The following is a 17,957-nucleotide window of genomic DNA, read 5'->3' on the forward strand; positions in this document are numbered from 1 at the left end:
TTATATACAGTTAGAAGGCCGAAAAAAGCGAATTTTCCAAAATTGTTTCTGAGACTACTTTTAAACTATATTTTAAGACTTAGTATTAGTAAAAATATTTATTTGGAAAGGAACAACAGCTGATCTCCAGGAGTTCTTCTCAAAAAAGGCGTTTTGCGGTGACCATTATATCTCTGAACTTCAACCCCTGAAATTAAAGACTTAGTATTAGTAAAAATATTTATTTGGAAAAGAACTACATCTGATCTCCGGGAGCTCCTCTCCAAAAAGACGTTTTGCGTTGATCACTATATCTCTGAACTGAATCCTCTAAAATTAAAAAAGCAAACAGATTTGGTTAAAGTAATGTTAAATCGAGTAATTAGTAGGAGAAATACTCAAAATAAATTTGTTTAACAAAATGGCAGTTTCTAAAAACAAGAATCGATTTTTGACAAAATTTTTAACTTAATTTGTTAAAAAAATTGTATTGTTTAAAAATTTTTTTTAATTAATTACTAAAAAATATATTTAAGAAGCTCGTGTTAAAATTTGAGACTAATGGGTTTAGCTGTTTTCGAGTAAAGTTTGTCACCAAGTTTGAAAACACCACTTTGAGAAAAACGTGTTTAAAGTTTGAAATGCACTATATAAAGCACTCTGAAGCGCCTTTTCAAATTTGCGTGTAACCTCGAAAATATTCACCGGGACGATATGAAATGTGTGTAATCTTAAAAATATGTAAATTAAGAAAATACAATTAAAAAAATAGCTTTTTTGAAAATTCTAACTGTATATAATCTCTTAATCACAGTGAAGGTTACAATCAATGCATAGCAGTTCAGAACTTTTTTCAGTCACCTGAAAAAATGTAAATAACTCGCTTAAAATTATTTTTGTTTTGGATTTTTTTTATTTTTTTTCATTAACTATGTATACATATATACATACATATATACAATATACATACATACATATGTATGTATGTATATAATCTCAAAATATTAATACAGACGACTTTTTTTTAAATTCTCAGAAATGACACCAGGTGTGTTCCTTAACTAACTTTCAACTGATACTTCTCTATGCAACTATTCTGAGAACATTCGGTTTTGTTTACGCACATATTACACTTCACAGAAAACGCAGCTAATGAACTTGGCTTCACACATCTTGCGCTTAGAAACTTGCTTTAAATATTTTTAATTGCTTCATACGAAATTTCGGTGGCGCACAAAATTTACTTAGTGTTAATTCCACGCATATTTACATACATACATAACAACAGTACGTTATGTTCATGTTCATGCATGTGCATGTTGAGCCCAAAGCAGTAAATAACATTGAATTTTAAACCAGTTCTCTGCAACAAACTTCATTTTTGTTGTTTCAAATTACGGGAAACCCCATAGTCAACGCATTTGGCTGTTCAATAAATAGTTACATATATTTATAACTGTCAGCCGGTTGCGTTCAAAAAAGTGCATTTCTCAGAATTGATAACAGGAGCAAATGCAAAATGTGATTTAAAATTTAGTCTTTACAGTGTTTGTTGTGGCAGTTACACCAAATAGCGATAAAATATTGTGTTTGAAATTAGTGGTTAATGTCACGCGGAGACTTGTTGATTTATTAGGGTTTAAAGAGTTTTCGTATGCAATGTTTGGGTTTTGACTCCCAGGACATCATTGAAGAGGCAATATTCATTTAAGTTTTTTTTTTCTGCAAACTAAATCGATTGCCTTTTATAGGTAAAACTAAAAAAAGTATTTTCAAAAATTCACACTGGCTTTGAATATTATTAACAAAAAGCTTTAAAAACTTATAAAACAAAATTTTTAAACTTTTTTTACTCTTTCTACAATTCCCGTTTTTCGTAATTATTTCCTATTTTCTTTAATAATTAGCTTTCAAATACTACACTGATCGACAAACTGTCGATATTTGATTCGATAAGTATAATAATCGTGATCAGACCCCAGAGCTGCAATTTAAAGCCGTAAAGCATGCATTTAAAATGTTTTGAAGCATTACAATTTTGTTTTTAATGTTTACAATTCTTTACTAAAAATTAACTGTACTACATATTTCATCTCAAATAGTAAAAAGCATAATATGAAAAAACGTATGATTAAATTTGACACGGATTATCAGTGATGACATTGCAAAATTTATATGTTTTGCAAATTTCGCCAGACATTAAATCCTTGATTCCATGTATAAGCGAATGTTTTTTTTTTTTAATTTAATTATGAGTAAAAACACAAATAAATTTAAGTAATTAAACTTAACTTACGTTTTTTCACTATGGTACACCTTTACGATGCTCATCAAATTAGACCTGTCTCTAATTATTTTCCGGTCACCTCGTTCATTTTTCGTATTTTCCTCCCACAATGCAACATAATATTTACACTTTTTATATTTAAAATTTTTAAAACTAATTTAAAACACTACCAAATTTGAATAATCTTCGCCCGCATTCAGCATTGCTGATTTCGTTTTATTGGAAATGTTTACATTGCGAATGTGTTGTGGCCAATTCAACGCGCGTTTATTTGAATACATTCAATTACTTAAGCGCTATACGTATGTTTTATAGTCAAATATTGTACACATTATTGTTATCTAAGAATGACCATTAAAAATCAAATTTATTGAAATTTCCTATTACGCCGATTTGCAGACACTTCAAATCATATGACATTCATTAATAACAAAGACCATTTAATTCTGTGATTATTAAATTAAGTATAAGTATACATGGATATGTGTACATTAGTTGAATTGCAGTTCATATTTGCTTATGTAACACAAAATCGTTCTTATTTGTTGTTTTCATCCTTCTGCCATTAAGTTTTCCAATATTTAAAGCAATAACGTCAGCCAGCCGACAATTAAGCAAAATCCGCCATATGGCGCAAAACGGGCATACTGTTTATCACCAGTAAATGCACGATAATAAAGAGTACCGCTAAATAATATAGTTCCGACCAAAAATAGACCACCAGTCTTTAATTGAAATAATTCAGTATTAGTTTATAAATATATATAACTACAATAACTTTGATTTCTTACCACAGCTGGATATTTAGCCAACGGTACGCTAAGGAGAGCCAATGAGTGGAAGAAATGGAAACGGTTGGCTGTATCAAAGATTGTTTTCATCTCATCCTTCTCGTGTGTCGGGTGCAATTTGTGACTTCCAACTGCACCGAGAATTACGGCTGAAGCCCCGCTTAAGCCTGCTAAACGCACGAAAAGGTGGTTGCGTCCTGCCAATTTCCATAGTGGAGGAATTACGCTCCCCATAACTTTAGCGGTGACTACTTCAGTTGAAGCTTTCACGGAAGGCGCACTAGTGCTTGAAGTCTAAATTAAAATGAAAGATATGGGAAGTTTTATACAATTTAAACAAAATAAAGAACGATCCACATACCGTTCCGCGGGAAAATAATGATGTGGTGCTGGAAATCACAGCCTTGCTCACGGGATTACCAATGGTAATGTAATGCAAAGTGTCAGTGATTGCCATTTTTGTTAATTCGATATTTTTGCGAACTTATTATTTTCTCTTTTATAGTTTATTATCTGTATAATATCTTCAGTTGCATTCGTACAATAGCGATTTTTTATGTATATAATGATATTATGAGGATGAAATGAATATTATTTAGCAATTTACACAAAATTTTTTATTAATACAACACAAAATAAAGATACCGGTTTTCGATTATTTTCTTTTCATTTGTGTGATAGGTTATCACAGGGATGCCGATATAAAAATAAATACCTTATTTTGTTTTAGGGTGATAAAACTATTTTTACTTTCAAATTAATTTCTTTATAATTTTTCAGTGCAGAAATTTTAGGTACCTTCACAAACAAACTAATTCGGATACAGGGCATGACATAATGGCAAATAAAAATTTAATAATATATAGATTGTATATAGTACCTAAAAAACAAGATTTTGAAAACATTGCAGAGATAAAATTGTGTAGCGAAAATGAAATTGTTAATTGACAATTACGAATTTAGCTATAAGAAATTGTTTTGATTTTGTAATTTTCACAATTTATGAATTATAATTATTAAAATGACTTTCGGAACAAACCCTATAAGAGCTCGGTATAAAACGAGCGATTAATTTCAATTCGCCGTTTTTATCAAAATGGTTCCTGAAAAAGCGAAATCCGTTGACTCGTTCATTCGGTTTTTTCCCTTCACCGATATTACTTGATTTAACTACAGGTAAGTCAAGATTTTTTGTTTCGGATTTAATTTTAGTTTTCATTAAAACATAAAATCTTTTGAAAAATTACTCAATTAATTAATTGAATCCTAAATAAAACCCGTAGTTGTTTATTATATGTGTAAAGTGAAAATAAAAGTTTGTTATTTGGAAGACCACGTGGCTTCATCAAATATTGTTACTAGAATATGTTTATAAAATGTTAGTAATCTGTGATGATACAATTTATCTTCCTTTTGCGGTTTCCTCCAGAAAGTTATTTAGCATCTGCTTAGTAACTTAAAGATGGCTTAAAGGTGTCTGATTTCATTTATAGTAGCTTCACTCGCAGAACATAACCTCAAATGTGTGACTAATAAAAATATGTATATTTGTTTTGCAGAATGGCGGACGCAGCTCCAGCCCGTGGTGGTTTCCGTGGAGGATTTGGTTCTCGTGGTGGCCGTGGAGGTCGTGGACGTGGTCGCGGTCGTGGCCGTGGACGTGGTCGTGGAGGCAAGGAGGACTCTAAGGAATGGGTTCCAGTTACCAAATTGGGTCGCTTAGTGCGTGATGGAAAAATCCATTCATTGGAGGAAATCTATCTTTACTCTTTGCCAATTAAAGAGTTCGAAATCATCGATTTCTTTGTCGGCACAGCTCTTCGTGATGAGGTATTGAAAATCATGCCTGTCCAGAAACAAACCCGTGCCGGTCAACGTACACGTTTCAAGGCTTTTGTTGCTATCGGTGACAACAATGGACACATTGGTCTTGGTGTTAAGTGCAGCAAGGAAGTAGCTACCGCTATTCGTGGTGCTATCATCTTGGCTAAATTATCGGTTGTACCCGTCCGTCGTGGTTATTGGGGTAACAAGATCGGTAAGCCCCACACCGTGCCATGCAAGGTTACTGGCAAGTGTGGTTCCGTATCAGTACGTTTGATCCCAGCTCCTCGTGGTACTGGTATTGTCTCGGCTCCAGTCCCTAAGAAACTTTTGACTATGGCTGGTATTGAGGATTGTTATACCTCGGCTCGTGGTTCAACTGGTACCTTGGGTAACTTTGCCAAGGCCACCTACGCTGCCATCGCCAAGACTTACGCATACTTGACTCCCGATTTGTGGAAGGAAATGCCTTTGGGTGCTACTCCATACCAGGAATTCGCTGACTTCTTGGCTGAGAAGCCTGGAAGTGCTCCTCGCCACCAAGTCGAAGCTTAATTAAATGCTAATGAAGTTCTAACTAAGAACCAATAAATAAATACAAAAAATCAAAATATCTTGTTATTTTATTAGTTTAAGGGCAAATATTTACCCAAAATTTTTTTGGTAAATATAGAAATTTTAATGGATGTAGAATGTTGCTGGGGTAAAAATCATTGTTTTAATGCAGAATAAGCAAATAATTGTACCAATATTGCGATACTTGTTTTTCTGCCTTGCTATATTGCGGTAATGATTGAAATTTGATATCCTCATTGTGATTTTCAGTCGCATAAATTTGAAAAATTGTATAATTAAGTTATGCTTTCGGTTGGGCAACCAGGCAATTAACAGGAACTAGGTTGTTATAGCGATAATATGAGAAATGTAATTAATGACCGTTTGTATAATGCAAATGCATGTGGGAACAGGTCAAGCATTTTCTGGAAAGTCATCCGACAATAAATATCCGACATGTTACAATGCGTGAACTACGATTTCCCCACCGAAGCTTGTTGTAGCACCTGAAAATACCTTTGGAGTAATTTTAAGGAATGCTGTCGAATTGACAGTCTTTGGATGGATAATTCGTACCCACACCATTTATATGGTCAAGTCCACTGGTCGGCAACTCTCCGTCAATCAGTGAATTCTTTCTGTCGCTGGTACAATACATCTGCCCTCTCACACTTTTTCCAGAACTTTTTAATGACACCTTTATATTGCATAAGCTATACTTTCTATATATTTTCCTATCTCATCCTTAATATTGAAAAGACAAACAAAATTTGTATGTTTTTTAATTTATTTTATTTAACTTTCTTTTGAAATCCAAAACCTGAAATTGAAGGAAAACAATTTATTAGCCTTTAATATATAAATGTTTAAAAAATGTGTTAATAAGTTTTTGTTTAATCAGACAATCCTAGCCATCATAAGCGAACTTCTGGTGGAAACCGCAAAAGGAAAAGCCATGTGGTTTCATCATATAAAATCTAAAACAATAATTTCATGGTACAACACACACCTTTAATTCATCATTGCTATCATAGTAAAGGGCATACCAAATATGAAGACACCTGAAAAAGGAAAAACATGGATTAAGTTTTTGTCGAACATCAAATAAAAAGGAATTATGGAATACTAAGTATCAGACGTCCTAACCGTCATTAGTAAACTTCCGGTGGAAACCGCAAAAGGAAATGCCATGTTTTATCATCATTTACTTCTACAATTACTTCAATTGATTTCAATAATTACCTTTCCCAAAATCAAGAATACGCCTTTTTAAGTTCTCGATGATCACATGTGAATGACCTGAAAATATAAAAAAATCTTTTATAAGGGTTTCCCAGTTGATAGAGAAAAATAATAGTGTTATAGCAAATCAGTCCTGTTGAGCTTGAGTTGTTATAATCCACAAAAGTTATTCGGAAATAAGAGTTTCATCATAAGAGAACTATATAGAAAACTTAAATACAAAAGTACAAACCGTTTTCGACTGGTTGTCCTTCCCAATGTTGCGATACTATGTCAATCCATTACATCCATTACCGTTTACATGAGTATCTAAAAATATAAAACATATATTTGAAATATCTGCTTTTATGCAACTGGACATAATTTTATTTTATTTTTAAGTCAGTAATTAAATAAGCATGTCTATCATAAAATATATCAGAACAGGTCTGTGCAATTTTCATCAGATAATGAGATCTTTTAAGCAAGTGTAATTTGCGTACCATTTTATGCGAGCATTGCATCAAGAGGGATTTATCGAAATCCATAACACGTTGTTAGGTAACTGTGTTGATACATTTTTATTCATTCCAATTTTTTTAAACAAAAATAAGTCAGGAAACTTTCATAATGCGTCCTTCAATTCTCGATTTTATCTTTTCCTATAAGAGAAAAAATATACATATATAATTAATATTATACGTAACTAAGTTTAAGTGAATATAAGACTTGGAACAGTTTTTCAGCGTTGCCGATTAATCATTTGTCTTGTATTTTGTGTTGCAAATTTCAATGAAAAATACATAGAAGAATGCGATAAAATACAAAACTCAGTCTCGTCATCTGGTATCATCAACAAAAATTAAACACTAATTTAAATACATAATAGTAACAGTAAAGAAATAATTACCATTGTCAATTCAGTCTCCGAGGGCCACCAATCTTCAAGAAGAATTAACACATGTGCACGCGATGAAATTCAAGAGGAAAGAGAACTTTGCTAATATCCAGTTCGTAGATCATGCCTCGGTCGAAAAGAGCGAGTGAAAAACAGCGAGTAAGAAAAGCAGCTAACTTACTTTCCTATTTATCTCAACGAGTTTTGGCCTTGCCGTTTTAGGAGAAAAATATAAACAAAGTATTTTTTTAAGTATACCATATTTGTTTTAAAATTTTAAAAATCCATATCTAATCAGAGTAATTGTTCAGCCAAACTGCTTTTCTGAAAACTTGGTCCAATTATGATTTAATTTGTTTATACTATCTGTTTTTATTTAAACAAAAATTTAACAACACTATAAAATTGATGTAACACATCTGTGTTTTCACTCGGGCATCAGCTGATTAAATAAACAAATACAAATTTTTGCCGCATTCCAATTATTTTTTTCGCTAAATTGTTTTAGCACGGCATTGTAATATATTATATTTATTTTTCGAACAAATATCATTCAATATATGGACGGTGCAGTATTAAATAAAATGTTGTTGCTTTAGTATTGCTAGAATAATATAAAATTTTGCTGGTTGAACGTTACCGCTTGTACTCTGATGAGATGCATCAATCATCAAGTAAACCTGAGTCTCGTTTGGCTGCAATCACTTTCTTTGCGAAAACACATCCTGGTGATGTATGTGGTAGCAATGGTTTACCTCTGACGCCAAACTCGATTGCAATATTGGGTCGTGCGCAAAAGCTCAAAGATTTGAAACATCCGCATTTGTGTCAATATTTAGATTTTGTGCGTGGGAAACATGGTACGTATGCAGATTACGCCCCCTTCAAAGACATATCAAAAAATACAAGTTTTTTTCTTTAACATGCAGAACGTACAATCGTTGTATCTGAATACTTTGGCACCACTTTGCAGGACAAATCACGGGTTGCTTTACTTGAAACTTTGATTACTCGGATATTTTACCAAATTGTCTGCGCACTTAAAGAGTTAGCAGAGCAAAATTTGGTTGTACATAATTTGGAACCAAAACATATACTCTTGGACGACTGTAATAATGTAAAAATTTTCAACTACGGATTATATCATATGACAAAGTGTGGAGACTATGTGCCCTTTCCCATCGGGTAAGCTATGAGAAAATAAATGCATGGCGATAAATGTTTTTTTTTTAAATTTAATAAATCGACAGAAATGTTCGTTACATGCCACCGGAACGATTTCTTGGTGCGAAAAATAACATAAAAAGCGACATTTGGTCACTGGGCATGATTGTGGCTGAACTGCTACTTCAGACAACCTTTTGGTCTGGCATGAAAATCTCGAATATAACGCGTAAAATACTTTCATTTCTACAAGTAGAAAATGTATTCGAAAAAATCGCACGGGAACACAACTGTCTGGAACGATATGCGCAAATTAATGGGGAATTACGTGCTTTGGTTGGAATCTGCTTAAATGTTGCACCATCAAAACGCCCACTGCCAACGGAACTTTTGTCACATCCATATTTTTCAAAAGATGTCACTACATACGCATATACTGAACCACCCAAATCCAACGTTTTACTATTGCGTTGCCCACTTGAACAGATTTACTACTGGTGGCAATTAGCTGGCGGCGATGTCCAGAGTGAATTGAAAAAAGAAGGCCTTATTCGCAGCGAAGCACCAATATTAGCCATACCGCAAATAGTTTGCCTCAATGGCGCAATTGTCGGACCAAAACGCAGTCAGAGCTATCTCATGGATGATCGTGTGGTGCCACTAAAATTGAATAATCTCTTTGAAAAGCTATGCAATCTACCGGCCATGGCATATTTCCCCCTAATACATTCACCGAAGTTTCCACACAATTTCGGCGCGAGTATGGCGCAATTGCCGCTCGTTATACGTGAAAAAGATATCGAATATCAATTTTATCGCGTGCGACTTTTCTCGAGATTACTTAAGGTAATTGGTGAAAATATGTGTAGGTTGTGATTGTGGCTACAATTTCAATATTTCCATTTTATAGGGTTATCCTTATACGAATGACATGATACGCAAGGAGGCTGCCAAGGATATACCACCATATTTGCGTGGTCCCATTTGGGCTTGCTTGCTCGATGTAATACCGATTGGTAGTTATGAGAAGATTGACAAGTTTACGCCGACCTCCACCGATCGTCAGGTGAGTGCCTCAAAATGTTCAATATTATATGTTTTTTTTTCTAATTGAATTACTTATAAACAGATCGAAGTAGACATACCTCGCTGTCATCAATATGATGAGTTACTATCGTCGCCGGTGGGTCACTGCAAACTGAAACGGCTTTTAAAAGCCTGGGTGACTGCTCATCCCCAATATGTGTATTGGCAGGGTTTAGATTCACTGACAGCGCCATTTTTATATCTCAACTTTAATAATGAAGGTGACTTCTAGCGCATAATTTATGTAATTCATTAATCAAAAATTTATTTTGCTAATCCTCTCTAGAGTTGGCGTTCCTCAGTCTATACAAATTTATACCGAAATATCTTCAGTGGTTTTTCCTTAAAGACAATTCGGCGATTATTAAAGAATATTTGTGCAAATTTTCACAACTCACAGCATTCCATGAACCAATTTTGGCTAAGCATTTATCAAGCATTAATTTTATACCGGAGCTATTCGCTATACCTTGGTTTCTCACTATGTTTTCACGTAAGTTTGTTTTGTTGTGGTTTGTTTTTTTCCTACTATTTTGATGCTTTTTTTTTAAATATTTCTTATCGTTGCAGATGTTTTCCCGCTCCACAAGATTATGCACCTCTGGGACAAGCTCATGCTGGGCGATAGCTCATATCCGCTATTCATCGGCATCTCTATACTAAAACAGCTAAAGAGCACGCTGCTTAGCTCTGGCTTTAACGAATGCATTTTACTCTTTTCCGATTTACCGGATATCGTAATGGAGAATTGTGTCTTAGAATCACAAAAGATGTACGAATGCACACCGAAGAGTGTTTCACATCGTCTGCATGTGCTACGCGAGGAACCTCTAACTGAATTTGTAAGACGAACACAAAAAAGAAAACAAAAATTTATACTTACTTATTTTTTTTTGTATTTTTATTTTTAAAATTTTTTTATATAACTGTTTTTTATTCTTATAATTACTCGTTTTTTTTAATTCTTATTTAATTTTTTTTTGTTACATTTAATTATTTATTTTATTTTATTGATTTTTATTTTTATTTTTTTATTTTTTTTTTTTATTTATATATTTTTTTATTTTTTTTTTTTATTTTTTATTTTTTTTTTTTTTATTTTTTTTTTATTTTTTATATTTTTTATTTTTTTATTTTTTTATATTTGTTTTTTTTTTAGGATATTACAACTGACGTTACGCTGGCGCACTTGCAAGCCGAGATGTGTCCGCGTATTAGCGCCAAAGACTTCACGAATCTCCTGCATCACGCGCCAACCGACATGTGTGCGCTGGATTTGCGCAGTGCTGTAGAATATTCACATGTGCGCGTGCCACATAGCCTTAATGTGCCATTTGTCGCTGCACAATTGTCCGAACCGCGTCTGGATGCACTAGGTGTGCCGCAATTGGAGGAACTTATGCTTGGTCGGATTGTCATATGCATTAGCAATACACACGAACACGCTGTGCAGGTAAGCTCTTTTAAACTTTTCCCTCTAATGTACGGTACTATAGTACGGTTTCCTTTCAGTTCTCAAAATTTTTAGTGGAGTGCGGTGTGATGCGTGTCTGCATCCTGCATAAAGGCTTCAATATTTTGCACACCATCGAACCGAACATACTAATTTCCATTTAACCAACGTGGCGCTTCGTGAGCCGAGGTGTGCGTTCTGCTCATGGCAGTAACCGTTACATCAATACTTGCATAGAAAGCGTTTATTGTACCCTGAACAGGGTATATTAAGTTTGTCACGAAGTTTGTAGCACCCACCGACCGTTGAAAGCTCTATAAAATGTATATAAAACTGATCAGCGGGAGGAGCCGAGTCGATTTAACTTTTTTCATCGATCCGTCCGTCCTTCTGTTTGTCTATATATACGCAAAGTAGTGCCTCAGGTCTTGAGATATCGATTTGAAATTTTGCACACGTCCCTTTCTCCCCAAGAAATCTTTCATATGTAGCTTTCATATAAACTCAATGATCAAAATCAAGTTCTTGTATGGACAACTTTATTGTTTGAAGCGATATCTTTACGAAATTTGGCATAAATTATTTTCAAAGTCAAGGGTACAATTTTCGAACAAGTTGCTCAGATCGGATAACTATAGCATATAGCTGTCATACGAACTGAACGATCAAAATCAAGTTCTTGTAAGGAAACTTTTCTAATAGTGCACGGTGTTATTGCTTCGCTGCAATCAAAGTTTAAGTTTTTTATGTATTTTGTGAAATCGGTTAAAGTACGTGTCTCAGACTCTCCCAAAGGCTTGGTATATATTGAAATTGGTTATAGCTTACTGTCTCCTCGTAACAGTATATACTCGGTGGCGGCATGGCAAGCGTGGCGTCGGTTTCAACTGATTTGTTGTTCAATAATTTGTATATCTCCATTGACAATTATGCCTAAATGTCAACACGTTCTGGCTCTCGCCAAGCAATTTATATCTAAGCTTAGTTAACAAGAAAAAAAGTTCGCTTTTACTGTGGTTATTACTTTTTATTCCTTTATAATATTGTTTAAATATCTTTTGCTAAACGTATACTAAATATATATAAATAATTACATTTATATTAACTAAATAAAAAAATAAAAAAGTTCATTACATCTTACACCTTATATAATATGCGATTACATATCTGCTTTAAACATATAATTATCAAAAATGAAATACTCACTTTTTATACTCTATATGTATATAATAGCTAAAAGGACATATAAATTTGTATTTACAATTTTTTTTTTTGGTTTTGTTTAGTGGAAAAAAGCATTTTCTAACGTTCAGTACTTTTGCTTAAGACATAGTGAGCATTTACTATAAAATAGTAACTACTATTCCACAATAAACCAACGAATTATACACACACACATCTATACATAATCGCTGGCAGTTGGTCTATAAAATGCATTTTCCTCCAGGACTTCTTCGCTATTCTACATTTGTTGTAAACAAGAGATATGCTACATTCAAGCACAGCTGAGCAGTTGCAGTCTAATGGTGCCTACAAGCTGGTGCTCAGCTTCTTCAGGCTGTGGTTAGTATAAGTTTAGGGATGCTTCAGTCGTTTTGGCATTTATGTTCGCTGAGTTGATTTTGTGGGCCGAGTCGAGCATTAATTTTTGAGTTTTTGGTCTAAAGTTTTTGCATATGTTTGCAGTCGGGAAGTGTTTTCAAATATGTGTATGTATGTTTGTAGCAGGCTCTTCTCGAATACATATTTTGATTTAATTTGCAACAATAAAACTATTTGCAAAGAGCTTAACCGCTAAAGAGGTTAGATCCACTTACGAATTTGAAAAAATAATTTTTTGTTTAAATATAGAATGTATTTATATGTAATGTACATACATACATACATACATATGTATGTAATATATTTGAAAATATTCTTCGAAATTTTTAAGCTGATCCGACGAATAGTTTCGAAGATGTAAGTAAATTTTTTCACAAAAACGGACTTTTTTGCGGAAGTTTTCAATTTGTCGGAAATAAAAATAATATTCGACCGAACAGATAATGTCCAAAATTTAACAGCCGTAGCCAAGAGTGTACACGATTACCGCGGAGAGTCGATTCGGTGCCGTTCGCAGCAACTTGGACTGACGTATGGAACCACTTGACGCATTTTACGTCGAGATCATAAATTGAGAGCGTACATCTTTTCGCTTTATGGACACTTGAAAAGTTCCAAGAAGATCCGACGTTTTCGATCCTAATTTTGTTCAGCGATGAGGACCATTTTTGGCTCAATCGATATGTATACAAGCAAAATTGCCGCATTTGGGACGAAGAGCAACCTAAAGAGATTCAAGAGCTACCCTTTCATCCAAAAAACAACGGTTTGGTGTGATTTGTGGGCCGGTGGAGTCATCGGTCCATATTTCTTCAAAAATGGTGCCGCTGAGGACATAACCGTCAATGGCAACCACTATCACGCCATGATAACCGACTATTTGTGCCTGAAATTGAAGCTCGTTATCTCGGCGACTTTTGGTTTCAACAAGACCGCGCCACTTCTTAAATATCGTATTTATTAATCGATGAATTTATTGAGAGAATACTTCGGTGAGCAGATAATTTCACGTTTTCGGCCGGTCGATTGGCCACCAAGATGGGTGATATCACACTGTTAGACTCCTGTGGGGCTATGTAAAATCTAAAGTCTATGCGGAATCTCACGCTTCGATTTAGACATTTGAGCAAAACATCACGCGTTTCATTTGCCAGTCATTCGCAACTAAACTTCGAAATGAATTACGCTATAAAATGCCTCTTAAAAGAGTAAACATAAAAAGGTATTTTCTCTGACTTTCAAGTGGATATAGCCCCTTAATACACTTCCTAGGTAAAGTATGTATTTAGAATATTAGGATACTGGAAAAAAATTTCAACCAAACTCATCACTATATGCATCAAATCTGATGTTTCCTTGTTACCTTTTTATTTGTGGTCTCCAAAGGATTAAAGGTTATGTTTGTTTGTAAGCTCTTATAAATTTTAAGTTTTGTTTTCTATGACATTTATGCTGTGTTTTAAGCGATTACGGTACATTGCATTTTATTTGGCACCAAATTGTTCATTTCACTACTCTCTCTAAACATAAATAACTCTCGGCTCACATGCATATTTATGTACTTTAATCTTTGATTTTCATAGCTACATATTTGCAGCTGTCATTTGACATAAAATGTCTTTAATTAATTATAGATTTTATGTGTGGGTTACAGTTGCTCCAGTGGGATTGGTTGTCACCTTGTTGATTATTCTAGTTTTTAGACTTGGAACTTATGGAAGGAGGTTTGTTTTTTTCTTATGAAATTTTTTATGTACATACATACATATGTATATGAATGTGGCTAATATATGATTGTGTACGTCTAATCGATAAATTGAATATAAGAAAAAAAATAAGGAAAAAATTAAAGAAAAATAGAAAGAATTAACTTTTTTTGTTTAACTTCATCATTGCTTAGACCCTAATGGAATTTCATGGGCTTCATTTTGCTGTATTGCTTTCAGATAATTTTTTTTATCTCCATAAATAATTTATTTGCTTTATAATATTCGGAATTGCACTCAGCTGCTCATTGAACAGAGAATTTCAGATCATTTCTTAATTATTTGTTATCCTTGTATAATTTTTCAAGTTATGTTTGTGTGTTTTTTTTAATTGTATGTATGTATGTCTCATTAGCCCTTTCATGTTAGTTTAGAATTTAATATTGTCGCGCACCTTTTTCGTTGGGAAATGCAGTTACCAATCAAAACATACATACAAAAGTCCTTAAAATCTTCTTTATAGCTAGTATTGTGAAATTTGTTAAGAAAAATAAAATTGAAATGAAAGCAGTGGTAAATAAAGATTTATAAAAAAAATCGTTTGCTGAGTAAAATAGGCACATGTGAATTTAAATATTAAAATATATGAAAGAAGTAAATAATTAAAAACAAAATATTAAATAATTAAAAAAATAAATATTAAAAACTTTAAAAAATATTAAAAATTAAAAATATATTAAAAAATGTGAAAAAATATAAAATAATGTGAAACATATATTAAAATGTGTTAAAAATTTAAAAAATTTTAAAAAATTTAAAAAATATATTAAAAATTATAGAAATATATTAAAAAACGAAAAACAAAATATTTAAAAATGTGAAAATATGTAAAAATATGTAAAAATGTGTTAAAAAATTAAAAAAAACAATACAGTTGAACTTCTATAACTCGAAGTATTAAAAATAAAAAAATAGAAGAAAAAAATGATTAAAAATGTAAAAAAAATGTAAGAAAAAATAATTAAAAAACGCCCAAAAAAAATTAAAATGTAAAACAAGTTATTAAAAAATGTAAGAAAAAATATATTGAAAAAAGAAATATTTAAAAAAAAAATTTTTTTTTATAATTATAAAATAAAATTATTTAAAATATTATAAATAAAAATATTAAAAATTGCAAAAAAAAGTTGTTAAAAAATGTAAGAAAAAATATATTGAAAAAAGAAATTATTTAAAAAAATAAATTTTTAAAAATTATAAAATAAAATTATTAAAAATATTATAAATAAAAATATTAAAAATTGCAAAAAAGTTCAAAATGTAAAAAAATATATTAAAAATAGAAACATTTAAAAAAATTAATTTTTTTTTATAATTATAAAATAAAATTATTTAAAATATTATAAATAAAAATATTAAAAATTATATAAAATTGCAAAAAAAAAATATTATTGCAAAAGTTAAAAAAAAAAAAAATAAAATAAAAAATTATAAAATAAAATAAGTTAAAAATATTATAAATAAAAATTTTAAAAATTGCAAAAAAAAGTTGTTAAAAAATGTAAGAAAAAATATATTAAAAATAGAAACATTTAAAAAAATTAATTTTTTTTTATAATTATAAAATAAAATTATTTAAAATATTATAAATAAAAATATTAAAAATTGCAAAAAAAAGTTGTTAAAAAATGTAAGAAAAAATATATTGAAAAATAGAAACATTTAAAAAAATTAAATTTTTTTTATAATTATAAAATAAAATTATTTAAAATATTATAAATAAAAATATTAAAAATTGCAAAAAAAAAGTTATTCAAAAATGTAAGAAAAAAAATGATTAAAATATTTTTTTTTTGTTTTTACTTTTAAACTAAATTGAATAAAAAATATCTACAATTTTTTTTACCTAGTATTAACCTAAAATGAAGTTGAAGAACACTTCGTTATTTTTATTTTAATTTTATTATGGGTTGCTTTGTAAAACACATGTTTTACGATATTGAGGGGTTATATCCACTTGCAAGCCAAAAAATAGTAATTTTTTGTGAATTTTTTTTTAAAGAGACATGTTATTCGTTGTTATCGTAGCCGTTCTCCTAGAAAGATACAAAAAAGAAGCAGTCTGGCGGGAATAAGACATTTCTGCTTAAAAATAGGTTTTTTCTTGCTAAATTTTACCTCAAAGTGTTTTAAAAAATTGAAATTACTATATAAAAATTACTTCGAACTGTACTTGTACTGTATTGATAAATCTTCGATTCTATAAAAACGCGCTTAAAGCTTCGGAAGAGAATTGTGATGAAATTGAAAGGTGAATTTTTAATTTATACTTCGCGTGTTTTTCCAATCGGTAAATTATTTTTTCTGTAAATTAGCAGTACTGTTAATGCCATCTATGCTAAATCAAGTCAAAATATTTATTATATATTGTCTGAATTTATTGAACAAAGAAGTGCGACAATGCACCATCTCATATGTACATTCACATTTTCAACCAATATCGTGCCGCAACCACCGCATTCGACCTTCGTGTATGTCGTTCTGGCTATTCAGCAAATTCACATGACCACTCCGAGGACACCGTTTTGACTCAATTGAGGATATAAGAGCTGAATCGAAGAAAGCACTGATGGCCATCACGACGGAGGATTTTTCCAAGCAGATTACTTTGATCGAGATGAAATGGGCAAAATTCACCTTTCAATTTGATCACAGTAGTATATACATATGTATGTATATGCAAAAAAATCGATTTTTTGAAATTTACAAGTGGATATAACTCCTTGAGCTATGAGGCTTCATATCGTCACCTAAAATGCAAAACAACGTATCTTAAAAAATCGAAATTGACTTTTATATTGATAACGATTCACTACATCATATTACATACATGTGTATATGTATGTAGCATAAAATTTTCAGCTATCGCTGTCAGATATAACCAATATATAATCATCTTATAACCGAAACTCATATTTTATTTCAATATGAATGGTTTCTATTATATCGTGTTTCTTTCGTCTGTAAACTTATAAAAAGTGATGTTATGTTATTTTGCATATTAGGAGACGATTTATACATACAGTTAATTTAAGGTTATCATATTTTATTATAAAAAATATTAAAAAATAATATAAAAATATATAATAAAAATATTTACTAAAAATTTCAACATAAAATATTTATTTTTAGTAAAATAATTAAAAAATCATTAAAAATATTAATAATATAAAAATATATAATAAAAAAATAATAATATGATAAAAATATGTATATAATAAAATATTTACTAAAATTTCAACATAAAAAATATATTTTTAGTAAATTAGTAATAAAAAATAAAGGTTTTTTGTAAGAATATTGTAATTTAAATAAAAAAAATTACCTTAAA

The 17,957-nt window shown here is 31.1% G+C and overlaps 3 protein-coding genes and 1 long non-coding RNA gene across 5 annotated transcripts; 2 read left to right on the top strand and 2 right to left on the bottom strand.

Moving 5' to 3' along the window:
* Window positions 1-2,440: 2,440 nt before the first annotated feature.
* On the bottom strand, window positions 2,441-3,879 carry LOC120775479 (transmembrane protein 256 homolog). Its single transcript, XM_040105678.1, has 3 exons — window positions 3,419-3,879; window positions 3,058-3,351; window positions 2,441-2,991 (listed from the first exon to the last, which is right to left on the bottom strand). The coding sequence occupies exons 1-3, from the start codon at window positions 3,512-3,514 to the stop codon at window positions 2,848-2,850; spliced, it is 534 nt and encodes a 177-aa protein (XP_039961612.1). The 5' UTR covers window positions 3,515-3,879; the 3' UTR covers window positions 2,441-2,847.
* A 283-nt stretch (window positions 3,880-4,162) lies between these two features.
* LOC120773864 (40S ribosomal protein S2) lies at window positions 4,163-5,492 on the top strand. The gene is made up of 2 exons (XM_040103020.1): window positions 4,163-4,233; window positions 4,617-5,492. Exon 2 carries the CDS (start codon window positions 4,618-4,620, stop codon window positions 5,434-5,436), a length of 819 nt encoding a protein of 272 aa, XP_039958954.1. The 5' UTR covers window positions 4,163-4,233; window position 4,617; the 3' UTR covers window positions 5,437-5,492.
* A 731-nt stretch (window positions 5,493-6,223) lies between these two features.
* Window positions 6,224-7,668, bottom strand: LOC120773865. Of its 2 annotated transcripts, XR_005705196.1 has the most exons (6): window positions 7,568-7,668; window positions 7,161-7,319; window positions 6,911-6,987; window positions 6,679-6,735; window positions 6,446-6,497; window positions 6,224-6,256 (listed from the first exon to the last, which is right to left on the bottom strand). It is a non-coding gene; the product is annotated as an uncharacterized LOC120773865 (long non-coding RNA). The 2 variants fall into 2 exon arrangements; XR_005705195.1 differs by lacking the exon at window positions 6,224-6,256 and having other exon boundaries at window positions 6,263-6,497.
* A 348-nt stretch (window positions 7,669-8,016) lies between these two features.
* Window positions 8,017-12,391, top strand: LOC120773863 (TBC domain-containing protein kinase-like protein). The gene is made up of 9 exons (XM_040103019.1): window positions 8,017-8,415; window positions 8,485-8,740; window positions 8,806-9,565; window positions 9,630-9,785; window positions 9,849-10,026; window positions 10,092-10,298; window positions 10,376-10,647; window positions 10,965-11,258; window positions 11,318-12,391. The coding sequence occupies exons 1-9, from the start codon at window positions 8,214-8,216 to the stop codon at window positions 11,420-11,422; spliced, it is 2,430 nt and encodes an 809-aa protein (XP_039958953.1). The 5' UTR covers window positions 8,017-8,213; the 3' UTR covers window positions 11,423-12,391.
* The last annotated feature ends 5,566 nt before the right edge of the window (window positions 12,392-17,957 follow it).

This window comes from Bactrocera tryoni, chromosome 4 (genome assembly GCF_016617805.1).
Source record: "Bactrocera tryoni isolate S06 chromosome 4, CSIRO_BtryS06_freeze2, whole genome shotgun sequence".
In the NCBI taxonomy this organism is placed as follows: domain Eukaryota; kingdom Metazoa; phylum Arthropoda; class Insecta; order Diptera; family Tephritidae; genus Bactrocera; species Bactrocera tryoni.

Excerpts from the sequence above, each read along its gene's own strand:
- LOC120775479 (XM_040105678.1), bottom strand. The coding sequence starts at position 3,514 with ATGGCAATCACTGACACTTTGCATTACATTACCATTGGTAATCCCGTG. Across the intron at positions 3,352-3,418 it reads CATTATTTTCCCGCGGAACG|ACTTCAAGCACTAGTGCGCC; the intron begins GTATGTGGATCG and ends ATTTTAATTTAG. Across the intron at positions 2,992-3,057 it reads TGGCTAAATATCCAGCTGTG|ACTGGTGGTCTATTTTTGGT; the intron begins GTAAGAAATCAA and ends TTTCAATTAAAG.
- LOC120773863 (XM_040103019.1), top strand. The coding sequence starts at position 8,214 with ATGCATCAATCATCAAGTAAACCTGAGTCTCGTTTGGCTGCAATCACT. Across the intron at positions 8,416-8,484 it reads TTTTGTGCGTGGGAAACATG|AACGTACAATCGTTGTATCT; the intron begins GTACGTATGCAG and ends TTTAACATGCAG. Across the intron at positions 10,299-10,375 it reads GTTTCTCACTATGTTTTCAC|ATGTTTTCCCGCTCCACAAG; the intron begins GTAAGTTTGTTT and ends TTATCGTTGCAG.
- LOC120773864 (XM_040103020.1), top strand. The coding sequence starts at position 4,618 with ATGGCGGACGCAGCTCCAGCCCGTGGTGGTTTCCGTGGAGGATTTGGT.